Raw genomic sequence first — 16794 nt, 5'->3', positions numbered from 1 at the left:
TTCAAATAAAAACTGTAATGTTGCAGCGTTGGAAACATCAAACTAATATGAAAGACTTCCACTCCCCAAAGACAAGGGGGAGGGAAAGAACTAGAAAAACAACCCAAAACAAGCCGCAAACGAAAACAAAAAGAAAAAGAAAAAAACCTCAAGTGAGGACCCCTTCATTGGTTTGTATTACGCAACAAAACCCAATACAAACCAACGAAAAAAGGTCAATCATTAAGCACTTGAGGGGACCAAGTCTCCGCCTATAAAATATGTAGAAATCTTCTTCCTCCTCATCAAGGACGTGGGTAAAGCACTTAAAGGCCCAAGTCGGATAAGCTCTCTGTCCAAACGAGATTTGGAGCCTTTTGGTTGTTGCTTGCGAAAGTTCATAATCTTATTAGAAGTTTCTTCCATTTGCTGTATCTTCTCGGCCGAGAATTGGATCGGAGGTTCGGTTAGTGGACAAGAGCCTAGTTCTTCAGAAGCCCTTGGTTTTCCTTTCCCTCTCTGGGTGACATGGTTCCAAGATCCAAGGGAGGAGTCATCCTTGTCCTCACTTAGAAAGGACTCTCCAACAACTTTATTCTTCGTCTCATGAGGAGGGATGGGTATGTGGTGGACCTTCTCGGATGCGGCTTGCACCTTGGTTGGAGGCGACGACTGCAATGGGCAATATTGAGAGCCACAAGTTGAAACCTTAGATGGACAAGCTCCTTTGGCATAACCAATGAAACCACAATCAAAGCAAAAATTTGAAAGCCCTTCATACTCAACTCATTAAAAAAACCGTCCTTGAAGCCCATTGATCCATACCCCCCGCTTAAAGCTTTTGAGAAAGATCAATCCTAACATAAATTCTTGCATAAGATGATCTTACCCAAGTACTCGTGTATGAGTCCATCCACAAGGGTTACCCAAGCATATTGGCAAGCCGAGTAATGTTGTTCGAATCCCAATACATGAGAGGAAGCTGTGGCAAACGAATCCAAATGGGTGAATGAAGACCTTCAAGGGAATTAAGAGAAATGTTGGGAGTCTATCTATCCATTCCAATGATGTTGCCGGCAATTATCCAAGGCCTACTCATTAAAATCACATTCCTAGCATCAACACTAGGGAAAATGCAAATAAAAGAATTTGGCGAGGTGGTGATAATTTGAAAGTCTCCAAAGTGGTACCACCAACGTTTGAGTTCACTTAATAGATAAGGGAAGGCAATTCATTTGCCAAGAAGCTTAGCCACAAGCGCTCGATCAAGCATGTCCAAGTTAGCTTCCACAACATTTTGCTCCAGTTCCATGGAAACACCATCCGAGGCAATAAAAGTCTCTCTACTCATCTTGTCTAAAGGAACTAATTGAAGTTTATTCCAAGCAAAAGGACCATTAAAAAAGCCCCCAGTAGTCGAGGTAGAGGCCTGTGCAGGCTGCTTTAACGTATAATGCAATCCCTGGGCTGCTGGGGCATTTCCACAGACAGCATGTGTGTGCGAACCTGTAGCACAGGTTTGAGAAGTTGATGTTTGAAGAGGAATTTCACACCTAGAGCTAGGAGAAACCATCTCCAACACGGCTGCATTCGAGCCACAAATCAAACCAACAGATTCCATAGCATTTGGAATAGAATCCCCACACGAAATAGAAGGATTCAGAGTATGCACCTGAGAGACATCTACTTGTATGCGACTTGACTGTGCAGGCTGCACGGACAAGATCCCCATCACAGGGTCCAGATTCTGGGCGGAAACAGGAGTTTCCTCTAAAGGTAAGTCATCCTCCATGTTGGTATGAGAATCGGAGTGACCTTCCGACTCTTCCATCTCATTCTCTAAACCCTTATCACAGTTTGACTCATTATCTGATCCGCATTCACTGGAGTAAGCATCGGGTTTGGTGGTTCCGCCAATCTGCTCAGGGTAAGCTTGAAAAATCGAGGGAGGTACAGATTTTTCTTTTGGAGAAGAGGCCTCACCAGTTCCCACATACAAAGCCAGACCTTGCAAGCACGGTTGCTGCAACGGTTGACTGCACTCCTCCTTGCCACGCCAGATGTTGGCCTTAGATCTCGCTACAGCCTCAGTCCTAGAAACTCTAGTAATTGTGCCTTGCATCTTAAGTGAAGGAAGGAAGCAACTCTCTGACTGAACCACCGGAGTATGCTTAGTAACCGACTCCTCCACCCTATCGTCAGGGGCGATCAAGTGCCAATAGTTACAAAGTTGTCTGTTTCATTGCCTACCGCCTCCCCTATCACCATTAGGAGGAGGTGACCTAATGCCACCTCCTCCTGCCATCCTAGAGCTAGCCTCTCTCTCTATGAACACTGCAAGAATATTTTTTATTCTTGCAGCTAATTACTTTAAAGCAAAAGCAATATATTTAAAACCTTAATACTTCGATGTGATAGCTTCTTTATCTACGAATCTGCCATTCAATCTCCTATTTTTTAAGTATAATTTATATGAATGAATTGTTCTTTTTTCTCTCAATTACAATATTTCTCTTCATCGTTTATTGTTTTTAAATCAACGTGATGATTCTGCTTTTTAATAGTTATATATAATTCTCTTAAAATATTTATCGATGCTGATTTAAAAAAAACATTTCTTAAATCTTTTGTTGATATGACATTCTTAATTATTGTTAGGGGTTAGAATATTTTATAAAGGACATATCTTAAATTTTTAAATATTTTTCATGTGCATTTAAATCGCGCGTAATTATAATAGTATACATGAAATAATTATATCATTTATGTATAAAAATGGCTAAAAGTATTTGTGATATGTATTAAGTAGCAATTTAGTCTATTTTTTATTAAGAAAATATTATTGAGGCCTTTAATCAGAAAAATAATGTTAAATTTTCTTCAAAAAAATGATTATAATATAAAAAGTGTTGTCAACTGTGAAAATTTTATATATAATTATTTTAGGAGTAGCTGTAATTTAATATATAAATGATCGATATAAAATCACAAAAACTTAAATTTTATTTGCATATAAAAATGTTATTTACATACATTTATATCAATATATTTTAACATTTTCAGAATATCATATATCAAAATGGTAGTATACATCAATCATATTGGTTCTATATCGATTGTAAAATAGTTATTTTAGTTTAATATTTGCAATCGTACAAATTTTTTCCAACCCAAAAAAATATTGGATGGCAATAATAACATGACAATGATATTTATACAAATCATTTCAAATTTTTGTTCTTTAAGGTAAAGGGAAATGCTTAGACTATATAGCCACAAGATATGGTGTCCGTTGGAGCAAATGAGTGTTTTGGTTGAGCTAGCCTTAGCTCATGATAAGATTGATGTTGGTCGCGATAGTTAGCTTCGATCTCATAGTCAAATGAATGATTTGAGCCGGCTATGTCTCAATGAGTTGATCGCGATATTTCTTAAGAAATTTGTGATCCTTAGAGGCAGCGGTGGGGTGTGTCGGTTGAATATGATGATCCGATCAAACTATTTGTTCTAGTTTAAGTCAAGTTGTGGAATATTGAACTGAGATTTATATTTTTCTTAAGGATTCATATCAATTCAAAGTATTAAATCACCTTTGTCACGTGGATAATTTAAGAAGAGTTGAAAACAAGGTGTTAAAAATATTGATAATGTTAAAAAGAAATTTAAATTATAAATCTTAAAAGGTTATATCCTTTTTTAAATTGAATTTGGTAACACAATATTTTATATATAGATAAAAGAAAATATAATGATAAGAAGAAATACAATCATCAATACAGCAAATATGTTATTAAACTATTTGGTGATCAATGTTAAAATGCTTGTTTATCTTCAATATCTGAATGAATATGATATATGTATATTTTTATACAGATTTGTTGTGTTGTAAAAAACATAAATATAAGAGGGATTGCTTCTTCTTTTTTCTATAGGTTTAATGACGAAAAATGTATCGAATTTCCGAAAGAAATAATCCGCCGTAAGTTCTAACGGGTTACCCACCGGAACTTCAATCGGATAAACCGCCGGTAAGAGTGCTTCGTAAACAACGAATATTGACCGCACAATTTTTTCTATATATAGTTAGTTGTTGAATGATAGAATAAGATTTATTATAATATTTTTATCCTTCTTTGTGTTTATCATTTTAACATCTAAAAAAACCTTCCACTCCTAAATGGCCAACTCAAATCCCCTTTCCAAAGTAGAAATCCCCGCCTCCAATACCCCACCTATCATTCCACCCTCTTATTATCTTGGCATCAGCTCACGAAGAGGTAAATGGACATCAAAAATCTACAGTTGGCGTGAATCTAAAACCATATGGCTCGGTACCTATTCCACGCCAGAAATGGCCGCCATTGCTTATGATGTGGCAGCGCTCGCGTTCAACGAGGGCAATGCGGTGTTCAATTTTCCCTATGCGATACGATCCCATCCCATGCCAAAATCGACTTCAATTGCTGATATTCAAGCAGCGGCAGCGGCGGCGGCAGAACAATTTGGTGCGAGGTTTGATGATGTGGATGCATCTGAGGTGCCATTAAAGGAGATATGTGAGTATGTGGATGAGGAGGAACTATTCAATATGCCACAAGTGTTGATCGAGATGGCTGAGGGGTTGATGGTGAGTCCGCCAAGATTGGGCCTGCTGGAGTCTGATGAGCCGCTAGAAATCTTGAAAGATGATAATTTATGGAATTTTGATGAGTAAATAGGCTAGTGGCATATGGGGCTATCATTAAGAAAATTAGCTTAGGATATCCTCATCAAATATTTTGTTATATAAAATTTAAAATTGCTGGAATTATTTTAAAATAAGTCTGATCAAAATTTTTATTTAGTCGTACTTTATGTTCTATCTTAAAACCAATTCTTATTTCTTAATCCACTTTTACTTTACAATTTCCTTACTGAATTAATTTTTATCAAGTTCAAGTCTTCTTCCTCAAGGTTGTGTTGAATAGGAAAATATTTTTATTCAGGCAAATTAATTGTTCTTACTCTCCATCTTGAATGTGTAAATCTCAAAAACAAAGAGGTTGAATTCTTCTTTCCTCAGATCTTTTTGGCATATTTACTTGAAACATTTGACCCTTTCATGCCATAATGTAGCTATGTGGATGGACAAAATCACATAGAGAGTTAACTCTTTAAGGAAACTCTTATAAATTATTTTTTAATTAGAATAACTCAATTTTCTATTCAGAAAAACAAATTATAATCTATGAGCTTTAGCTTCTTTGTAAGACTTCAAAGCATCTATTTTCATGTATTCACATATAAGATATGAATTGCATGCAAGAAAATATATAAATTACATTGGATACAATCACATTAATTATAAAATTTTAAATGTGATGAGATGAAAAAATTGCATACATAAGGTCACAATTTTTTGGGCATGAGAAAGTAATGTTTAATTATTAGTCGTATATTTTTATAAACTATGAATTTATGTACAATTTGGGTATAGTTCTTTTGAGAGCCTCTTTCGCGCTCAAAGTAACCTAACTCCTAAGCACACCAACGTTCAACCCTTGAAACTAGCTCTGCTCTCGCTGTTGTTGTTGGCTTTATGCTCTTGACTTTTTCAGCCTCCTACACTATCGAAGTCCTACTCACAGTCTCTTGTCGATGGCACTATTTCCAATTCATGTTTTTGTGGCTTCCTATAGGTTGATAATTTTGTTTTGATTTGTTCCATCTAGGGGTGTCAATTTCGGGTCACGGGTCGGGTTCGGGTCGAACCCGGAACTGACCCGGGTTCAAACGGGTCGACCCCCGCCGGGTCAACCCGACCCGTTTTTTAAACGGGTCGATTTCTGGAACCCGAACCCGATCCGTTTTTAAATCGGGTCGGGTTCAACCTGGATTTTTCGGGTCGGGTTTTCGTGTCGTGTCAAATATTGACACCCCTAGTTCCATCCTCACTAAAGAGGCCTTACTTTCCTCCTCATAAATGAATTTTTATATGGAGTTCAATTATTTATAGGTTTCACATTTCAATAACAAATTATTCTATGAATTTATATAAAAGAAGGTTTTTAATGAATTATTTATATTGGACAACTCACGACGAATATGACCACGAGAGATATAGAAATACACTATACACGGAGAAAACAATTGGTTCCATTAACATACATAATGAGCAATGAAATAAAATTAAAGGCATGGTTTATGATGCTTGTGCTATGTAAATTATTAAAAAATATAGGTTTATCTTATATTAAAGATCTGTTTAATGTTTATATTAAGGAGGAACTAAATAGTTGAGCTAAAAAAATGATGATCTATTAACTGATGCACAATAATCTTTCTAGGCTGGTTATAATAATCATTCAGAGGTATCTATAGCTATCAGAATAATTAGCATTACCGCCAAGTATAACATGTCTTAAGCAATTTTAACTAATTTGAGCTACTAAAGAAGGCTACATCATCTAATAATTTGGTACGAATAGTTACTATACATAAAATAAAATAGTCTTAAAATTGAGTTTAAACACAACAAAATTTAATTTTTTTTTGTGAATTGGTGCATGATTTTACAAAATAAAGATATTGAATTACAAAATTCTAAATATTGTAACCAAAATCAATATAAATCACATACTAAAAAAATATCAAAGATGTTCCTAAAAAAAGAATGCACTACTTGCCTTTAATACCATAACTAAAATGGTTAAATGTTCTACCTAGTTTAAGTGAACACATGATACGATATAAATGCTGTTAAAATGCAATAGATGTGACATATCATTGCTTTTTAATGGTGAAGCATAGAAGAATTTTAATAAAATATTTATAGATTTTATAATTGATAAACAAAATGTTAGATCATGTCTTTGTATGTATGGTTTAAGATCATATAGTCAAGCAGCTAGCTCGTATTCATATAAGCAAATTATTATTGCTCCCTATAAATTACCATCAGAGTTATGCCTCATAACTCCTTATATGTTTCTTAAAGAACGGAAACTATAAGACTAGGTATATGTTAAACACTGCATAACATTCAAAAGAGGGGATCAATTAGATTGGGGAGAAAATTTGGCGGGTAGGGGGGAGGGGATCTTGGTTATTATGTTGGATTTTAATGAGAATACCAAAACTATACAGCAAATTAAGGAGGATTGGGCTTGTAGTGAAGGTGGTTTGGGTGCTTATATTTGTACAAGCAGTACTATTTCTTCCACTAAGCGTGAATGGTGGCAAGTTATCATCATTTAATAATTTATTTCAAGCATGCATATGTAATGGCATCTTCTACAATAGTTTTTTTTTAGATAGTAGTCTATAGTAGTAAAATTGCATATAGTAAATTTATAAGAAATCTTATATTATTTAAGATTTATGAAAATATTCATGTGTATCTAAAAATTTCTTCTCGGAACGCTATAATTGTGGTGCTGCAACACTACCCTTTTTGTTAGATATGTGCCTAGAGGCTGTCAATGTGACATTAAATATGAGAATACTGAAACTAGACAACAAATTAAGAAGGATTGGGCTTCTAGTGAGGGTGGTTTTGGTGATTCTATTTGTATAAGCAATACTATTTCTTCCACTAAGCGTAAATGGAGGCAAGTAAGTTATTATCATTTAATTATTTATTTTATGTATGCATATGTAATGAAATCTTCTACAATAGTTTTTTTTTTTAGATAGTAGTCTACAATGGTAAAATTGCATATAGTAACTTGATAAGAAATCTTATATTATTTAAGATTTATGAATATTGTCATGCATATCTAAAAATTTCTTATGGGAGCACTATAATGGTGGTGCTACAGCTTTTCCCTCTTTGTTAGATATGTGCTTGGAGGCTGGCAATGTGACATTAAATATGAGAATATCAAAACTAGACAACAAATTAAGGAGGATTGGGCTTCTTGTGAGGGTGGTTTGAATACTTCTATTTGTATAAGCAGTACTATTTCATCCACTAAGCGTAAATGGAGGCAAGTAGGTTATCATCATTTAATTATTTATTTAATGCATGCATATGTAATGACATCTTCTACATTAGCTTTTTTTTTTTTAAAGATAATAGTCGGGTGACTATGATAAAATCTTCTACAATAGTTAAATTGCATATAATAACTTCATAAGAAATCTTATATTATTTAAGATTTATGAAAATTGTCATGCGCATCTAAAAATTTCTTTATGGGAGTGTTGTATTGGTGGCACTGCAGCACAACCCTCTTTGTCAGATATGTGCCTGGAGGATGGCAATGTGACATTAATTATGTTGCACAACAGTGTTGAGGTCTCTATTTTGAATGCCTGAAATTTTCCCTTGGGAGCACTATGACGCTAAAAAATTGTAGTGTTGTAGTACTAGGTTAAAGTTTTGAAAAATATTAACCTAGATTAGGGTGGGAGGGCTTGGTTATTATAATGGATTTTAATGAGTATACCTAAATTAGACAACAAATTAGGGAGGGTTAGGCTTCTAGTGAGGGTAGTTTGGGTGTGTCACGTTGTTCTAGCAATGTTATTTCTTTCACTGAGCATGAATGGAGGCGAGTTGGTTATCATCATTTAATTATTCAATTTATGCATGCATATGTAATGATATCTTCTACAATACTTTATTTTTTAAGGTAATAGTCGGGTGACTATGATCGAATCTTCTATAGTAGTTATATTACATATAGTAACTTGCTAAGAAATCTAATATTATTTAAGATTTATGAAAATTGTTATGTGTATCTAAAAATTTCGTCATGGGACCACTGTATTAGTGGCTCTACAGCACTGCCCTCTTTGTTAGATATGTGCCTAAAGACTGGCAATGTGACATTAAATATGTGGCACAACATTGTTGAGGTTTCTATTTTGAATGCCTGAAATCTTCCCTTAGGAGCACTATTATGACAAAAAAAGTGGCACTTTAGTGCTATGTTAAAATTTTGAAAACATTTTGGAAGGGGTGGGGGGTTATAATATTGGATTTTAATGAGTATACCTAAACCAGACAACGAATTAGGGAGGATTGGGCTTCTAGCAAGGGTGGTTTGGGTGCCTCTATTTGTACTAGTAGTACTATTTCTTCCACTGAGCATAAATGGAGGCAAGTAGGATGCCATCATTTAATTATTTAATTTATACATGCATATGTAATGACATCTTCAACAATAGTTTTTTTTTTTTTAAAGATAGTAGTCGGGTGACTATGATAAAATCTTCTACATAATAGTAACTTGATAAGAAATCTTATATTATTTAAGATTTATAAAAATTGTCATGCGCATCTAAAAATTTCAAAATGGGGGCACTATAATGGTGGCGCTACAGCACTGCTCTCTTTATTAGAAATGTGCCTGGAGTCATTAGACATTAAATATGTGGCACAATAGTGTTGAGGTCTCTATTTTGAATGTCTGAAATCTTCCCTTGGGAGCACTATGATGCTAAAAAATTGTGGCGCTGTAGTGCTAGGTTAAAATTTTGAAAAAAAAAAGAAGCAAACTCACTCTTAAAACCTAATAAAAAGATAAAAACTCTTCATTGCATTCATTAACTATGAGAAGGAAGATGAGAAGAAGAGTTTGGGGGTCTTTGGGCTTATTTCATCAGTCAATCCAATTGAAAAAATTGTTTATCTCTAAGTGGTTAATGTTATCCTATCTATGATTTCAATTATCTTACTATTTGAGTGATTTATGTATTTCAATTTTGTTAGAACATATAAAAGTTATGATATCTCGATATTTATTAAATTTTAACCATCTAAATTTAAGTATGTTGAAGATCTATTCATTCTGCACTTATTGACATGTTCATATTAAATTTTCGCCGTCAACGCCCTCCGAGCTACCGAACCATGGATGGACTAGCACAAGAGACAAGATTTTGATTACCACTAACATTCTCCGAGCTACCAATCCAAGAAAAAATATGGACCGACACAAGAGAATCAAGTTTTGATTGCCACCTATGCTCATAGAGCTACCAATTCAGATGAATGCTTGGTCCGGCACAAGATAGCAAGGTTTTGATCGTCATTGACCATCTATGAGCTACCAATCCAAAGAGAGGACTAGGATCGCACAAGAGATTGTTCTTTTCTCCTTACCCCCAAGGAGGGATTTATGATTGCATGAGGGGAAGATGAAGATACTTTCTAGAGAATTCTAAAATAAAACAAAAAATTATTAATTAAAAAAATTCAGGAATTTTTAAAGCCAAAAAACATTTAATAATAATAAATAAAGTATTAAAAAAATTTATAAGAGGCTGTGCAATAATTGGCGCACTAAGGCCAAACATCTTTCCGAAAAAAAAAAAAAACATAATTAATATGAGGCGGCGGCAAAAAAACAAAACCTGCGGGGAGGCGGAAGGACAAGGGCATTTCCATAAAAATAAAAAAATAAATAAATAAAATCTGTTATAATATTAATAACATGTACAAGCGGCGGCAAGCCTTATATAGTTATATATGAATATTTTAATTGATATATTCCAACTTGAATAATGTTATACAAACGTTATGGTGCCTATGCAGGTTAAGAAATAATGAATCAAGAAGTGAACTATTATATATATGCAAGAGAATATATATAATTATATATCATATATAAATCATGACGTAAAAAAAATTATGAAGCTAACATTTTACAATACTATATAAATTGTAATATACTATATAAGTTTATACACTATATAACCTATAATAATTTATAAATTGGTTACACATATTTTTATCAATTTTTATATGTAATTCACTTTTAAATGACAATTTATTCGAATAACTACTACATGATATAAACCGAAAATTACAATTGCTATATTTAATGTTACTATAATGACATATAGTAACATTTTTACTAGATATTACTATATACATTGGCCATTCCACTATAATGTTATAAACATGTCACATCTTCATATCATTTATACATTCCAATTTATGAATGATATGAATACTATGATATGGGTTGTGTATCATCGTCTATACAAATATATATATTATTTATAAGTAATAATTCAGCTCAAGTTATTATTGTGCATAAAATTATAACAATCGGAGTAAGCTTATCAATTATATAACTCAACCTCATAGGGCTATAATAACTTAACAAACATCATGATTGTTATAACCGATACAATAACTTAGAGGCAGCAACACTATTACAGCTTAAAGGTGGATGGCATTTAGGCGGATAACGTACTTGGAGTATATTTTTGAATTCCGTAAGCTTCGAAAAGAAAAAAATAAGGGGCAACTGATATATCATCAAAAATTTATCTTGATCGGGCATGTATCTCGAGGAAAAATTGAGTTTAAAGTTTTCAAAATTAAATGTGGAACTATCCAAACACCAATTTCATCAAATTTATAGTCAAATTAAACGTTTCGAAAAGACAAATCCAACGACACCAAAATCAGTCCAATCTAAGCCCAAATCAAGGGTTCAAAGCACTTTTCGAATGTTCAAACTATAATTTAAATTACCAAACAAATTCTAAACAGGACATGCTTATAGTCAAATCGAGCGGCTCGACGAGACGAATCCAACAAGCTCAAGATCACCAAATTCTGATATCATTAAGGCATTCAAAGGATTAGTAAACAATTCACAATCAATGGGATCAATATTGACCATCCATTCAAACCACTCCCATCTTGACCTTGGTCCTCCCCATATTACAAGTCATGCCACTCTAAGAAACCTATAAATAGGCCACATTCTTCACATGAAAAAGAGGAAGAAAGGAGGAGGAGAATGGAAGAATTTGGGAGTTTGCTTGCCGCCTACCACCACCAGAGTTCTTTATGACCACCGTCAAACTTTCGTCTATCTGCCGACCATCGGCGAAGTTCTTCCCGACCACAGGCCGTCTTTCACCATTCCGCCAATCACCGCCAAACTTCCTACCATCCACTGACCACCGCTAAACTTCCGCCAGTTTGCCGACCACTACCAGACTTCTAGCCGTCCGCTGACCACCACTGGACTTCCACTCATTTGTTGACAACTATCGAAGTTCTTCTCAACCACCATCAGACTTTTGCCTATCCGCCGACCACTGGTGGAGTTCTTCCCAACCATCGCCAGACTTCCACCCATCTGACAACCACTATCGGAGTTCTTCCCGACCACCGCCAGACTTCTACCAGTCCACTGATCACTATCGAAGTTCTTCCTGACCATCGACACACTTTAGCCAGTCTGTCGACCACCACCAGACTTCTGCCAGTTTGTTGACCATTGACACACTTTCGCCAGTCCGGCGACTACCTTCGGACTTCTACCAGTCCACTAACCATTGTCGGACTTCCATTCGTTTGTTGACCACCACCGAAGTTCTTCCCAATCACCAAAAAACTTGAACCAGTTCATCAACCTCTTCCAGGGTTCTTCCTGACCACCACCATACTTCCTCTAGTTCTTCGAGCACCACCAGACTTTCCCCAATTCATCGACCACTATCGGGCATCCATCTATTTATCGACCACCGCTACTTTCGTCTGTTCGTCGATCACCGCCGGAGTTCTTTCTGACCACCGCCGAACTTTCACATGTTCGTCGACCACTTTCGGAGTTCTTCCTAACCACCACCGGACTTCTGCCAAAGTTCTTCTCGATCGTTGCAGGACTTATGTCTATTTGTCTACCATTGTCGGACTCCCGCCTCCTCGTCGACCACCACCAAAATTCTTCTTTACCGTCAACGGACTTCCACCAATTCATTGATCACCTATTGTCCTTTCAACCACCGTCTTTCGCTGACTACGGTCCTTCCAACCCCCATCGCCGACTACAATCATTTTGACCCCTGTCGTTTAACAATGGTCCTCCTGACCTCTGTCATCCACCAACTACAGTCCTTTCGACCACCGTCGCCGGCCGGCTAGGCCATTTCGACCATCGTCGCCTGACTACGATCCTCCCGACCTTCTTCTCCCGCCTACTATGGTCCTTCAATGCCAACTATGTCCTTCTAATCTTCGCCACCCACGACTACGATCCTTTTGACCACCATCATCCAACTACAGCCCTCCTGACCTCCGTCGCACACCTACTACGGTCCTTCCAACCACCATCACCTGCTAACTACAATTCTTCTGACCATCGTTACCTGCCAACTACTATCCTTTAGACCACCTTCACCTGATTACGATCTTTTTGACCTCCATCACCCGATTACGATTCTTCCGACCTACATCGCTAGCTGACTATGGTCATACCGTCCAAAAAAAACATATCAACATTGATTCTTTCAACTCCTACCATATAATGCACTATATATGATGCATATTTGCTACATTGAGCCATAACCTTCCTCGTAAGGAAGTGCCTCATTTGTAATCAATCGTAAACACTAGTGGATTCATTCAAACTAGGCCAAATCTCAAGGGTTTTTCCCCTTTTTAGGGGTTTTCACATGAAAATTTTGGTGTCTCTTATGAGGGTTGCACCCCTACTCATTTATATGTTTGTGTGCTGGATATCGTACAAAGCCAAGATGGAAAACTTTATATCTCTTTACCGCCGCGAATATTACAGGACGCAACAACGGTCAAAACAGGACGACTATAATATTTTATAATGTTAATTATGATGTTCTTGTAGAGAAAGTAACTTACTTATTTTGGCTGCAAAAAATAGTTTTTATTGCAGAAATTTTTTATAAAGCAATGAGAAAGCTATAGTTAAAAAAAATTGTGATTGATATCTATAAAGTCAAAGCAACAAAAAAACTGTCCCAAACGAACCCGATGTTTTGCTTTTTGCTCTCAACTAGTTGTCTTTCAACTACCAATTTTAAAATGTATTCTCCAAATTCAGCATATTAAATCATACGATACTGCTTTATTTACATGATTGTACATTAAATCTAAATTTGAAGTCATTCACATTGTTTGTACCATACAATGAAAAACAAAATCATGATTCCCAAAGAAAAATTTATGTACATCTGCAAAAACATTTTTTCCTTGTGTTTTCCAGTAGGCAAATACCAACCAGAATTCCTTGATAAGGACTACGTTTTGATTGAACATTAGGCTTTCTTTGCCAACCTTATTCCTCTATTACCAGGAGAAAGTTCAGACAATCTAGGTATTGCTACTCGTTTTAAAGCAAAAGCAATATATTTAAAACCTCAATACTTTGAGGTGATTAGTACCTTTAGCTACAAATCTGCCATTCAATCTCTTATTTTTTAAATATATTTTGAGTTTGTTTGGGATAATTTTTTGCTGCTTCTTAAAACAACTTTTTAGTACCAAAACTTTATTTTTTTTTTATTAAAAAATTACATTAAGAAGCAGAATCAATTATTCTTTTTTCTCTCAATTACAATATGTGATGTTTAATTTATTTCCCTTCATCGTGTATTGTTCTTAACTCAACAAGGTGATTCTGCTTTTTAATAGTTACAATTATCTTAAAATATTTATCGGTAGTGATTCTAAAATATCAAATCCAATGATTAAACCATCTTTTGTCACATGGATAGTTTAAGAAGCATTGAAAACAAGGTGTCATAAATATTAATGATGTTAAAAATGAATTTAAATTATAAATCACAAAAGGTTTTTTTTTTTTCTTTTTCTTTTTTAAATTGAATTTAGGTATATCTTTGTCATGGGAGTCCAGGATATTTAATACATTCGATATTATCAATACATCAACACTATCAGCCAAATAGCAAACCTCTTTGTCAAACCATTTGATGGTTATGCTTATTGTCGATTTCTTTGCAAGTTGGGCATTCTTTACATTTAAGTTACTACTCTAACTTCAGGGATAATATTGGACCAAAACTACGGAGGAGGATTTCAAATGTTCACATCACCCAAATTTTTGGGCTTAAAAATGGTAAAATGTTATTATTATTATTATTAGTAAATTTACTTGCGTTGCCTTTATCACTATATTAGATTATCAATTCCCTATATTTTCTTATATTTTAATTTTATGATTTTTTCTATATGTATTTAGTATTTGAATGAAAGAATAAGATTTATAATAACATTTTTATCCTTCTTTGTGTTTATCATTTTCACATCTAAATAAAATTCACTCTTAAATGGCAGACTCAAATCTCCCTTCCCAAGTAGAAATCCCTACCTTCAAACCCCTACCCTTCATTGCCCACCTTCGTTATCATGGCATCCTCCGAAAAATAGGCAAATGGAGATCAGAAGTTTACAGTTGGCGTGATTCTAAACTCATATATCTCGGTATCTATTCTAAGCCAGAAATGGCCGCCATTGCTTATGATGTGGCTGCGCTCGCGTTCAACGGAGACAAAGCAGTGTTAAATTTTCCTGATGCAATATGGTCACATCCGGTGCCAAAATCGAATTCAATTGTTGATATTAAAGCTGCAGCAGCCTTAGCAGCAAAACAGTTTGGTTCGAGGCTTGAGGGTGTTGATGCATCTAAGGTGTGTTAGTTGAAACTTTTTGTGAAAATTAGTTTTGACCCGATTAAACTTTTTGTTCTAGTTTAAGTTTTGATGAGGAATACGGAAATGAGATTTATAATTTTCTCAAGGAGTCATATCAAATCAAATTATTAAATCACATTTGTCACATGGATGGTTTAGGAGGCGTTAAAAACTGCATCAAAAATATTGATGATGCTAAAAAGGAATTTAATTTATAAACCATAAAAGGTTTTTTCATTTTTTTTTAAATTGAATTTAATAACACGAGATTTTTTATATATAGAAAAGAGAATATAATGATAAAAGAAATACAATCATTAGTACAACAACATCAAGCCTTTCTAGATATAATAAAGTAGTAATAATTTCATATTCCTACAATAAATATTTAAGTATATGTAATAATAAAGGCATAGTAATTATAAACCTACAAATTCAAGAAATATTGTAATAATAATAGATCTAGGCAATATGAGGGAGTGAACCAATAATAATTGGTGACCTTCTTTGAGCGATAAGTAGGTAAGCACAAGATTGAAAATATCATAAAAGGCAAAAGCGAGAAAAAGAGTCTAGGCAGTCCAATAGTTTGGTGAACTAAGCCATGATAATATGGAAAGTACAATCATATAAGATTTGTATATAATAATGGGGATGATGGATTAGAAGATGGAGAAGGTACAAGATCTTGACAAGGGGATGGAGGAGAAGTCATAGAGTGAGGAGGGAGGTTCAAGTTTTTGATGGAGGCTAAGGAAAAGAAGTCAAAGAAGTGCGTGTAAGATATGATGAAACCGATAAAGTTGTATTATTAAGAGATTTTAAGGAGGAAGGTATTAACATTGATACGGACCATGAAAACTGTGACATTGAGAAAGGTATTTTCAAAATTCTTTTCTTTTAGTGTGGAGATCAAATCAAAGAGTATTGATCTTTGATTTAATTTAAGATGGCTAAGTGGAGAAGCCAAAATAGAGGATGGTGATGAGGAACATGAAATTCAAGATTGATGATAGCACTCCATTGATATCCTTGCCACGGGAGTCCAGGATACATTAGTCCATTACTGATGGGGTACTAAGATGCTTTAAGAGAGATTGGTGGCTAAAAATAAGAAATAAGAAATCTTATGGGTTTGATGTGTTGGTAGAGAAAGAGATAGATTATATTGGTGAAAAAAAAGGAAAAATAGCGGTAATGAAGTTCATGGTGACGATTGAAAGTGTATGGGATTAGAGAGGAGCCTTTAATCAAAGTTCTTATCCCATGACGACGATAATAAAAGGCAATATCTTTTTATTAATTGAGCATGCTAATATAAGCTTTTCTATATATGCAAGAGGAAATAACAAAAAAAAAACATCTGAATAAAAAATATCATCCATAATGAATATA

The 16794-nt window shown here is 34.7% G+C and overlaps 2 protein-coding genes across 2 annotated transcripts; both read left to right on the top strand.

The window, feature by feature from the left end:
• The first annotated feature begins 4156 nt into the window (after window positions 1-4156).
• Window positions 4157-4693, top strand: LOC110100393 (ethylene-responsive transcription factor ERF026-like). Its single transcript, XM_020827872.1, has one exon. It carries the CDS (start codon window positions 4157-4159, stop codon window positions 4691-4693), a length of 537 nt encoding a protein of 178 aa, XP_020683531.1.
• Window positions 4694-15036: 10343 nt separating this feature from the next.
• LOC110100394 (ethylene-responsive transcription factor ERF027-like) lies at window positions 15037-15405 on the top strand. Its single transcript, XM_020827873.1, has one exon. The coding sequence runs from the start codon at window positions 15037-15039 to the stop codon at window positions 15403-15405; it is 369 nt and encodes a 122-aa protein (XP_020683532.1).
• Window positions 15406-16794: the final 1389 nt, after the last annotated feature.

This window comes from Dendrobium catenatum, unplaced genomic scaffold (assembly GCF_001605985.2).
Source record: "Dendrobium catenatum unplaced genomic scaffold, ASM160598v2 fragScaff_scaffold_1220, whole genome shotgun sequence".
Taxonomy (NCBI): Eukaryota; Viridiplantae; Streptophyta; class Magnoliopsida; order Asparagales; family Orchidaceae; genus Dendrobium; species Dendrobium catenatum.
The sequence above is the reverse complement of the archived record's forward strand: the minus strand, read 5'-3'. Positions and strand labels throughout refer to the sequence as shown.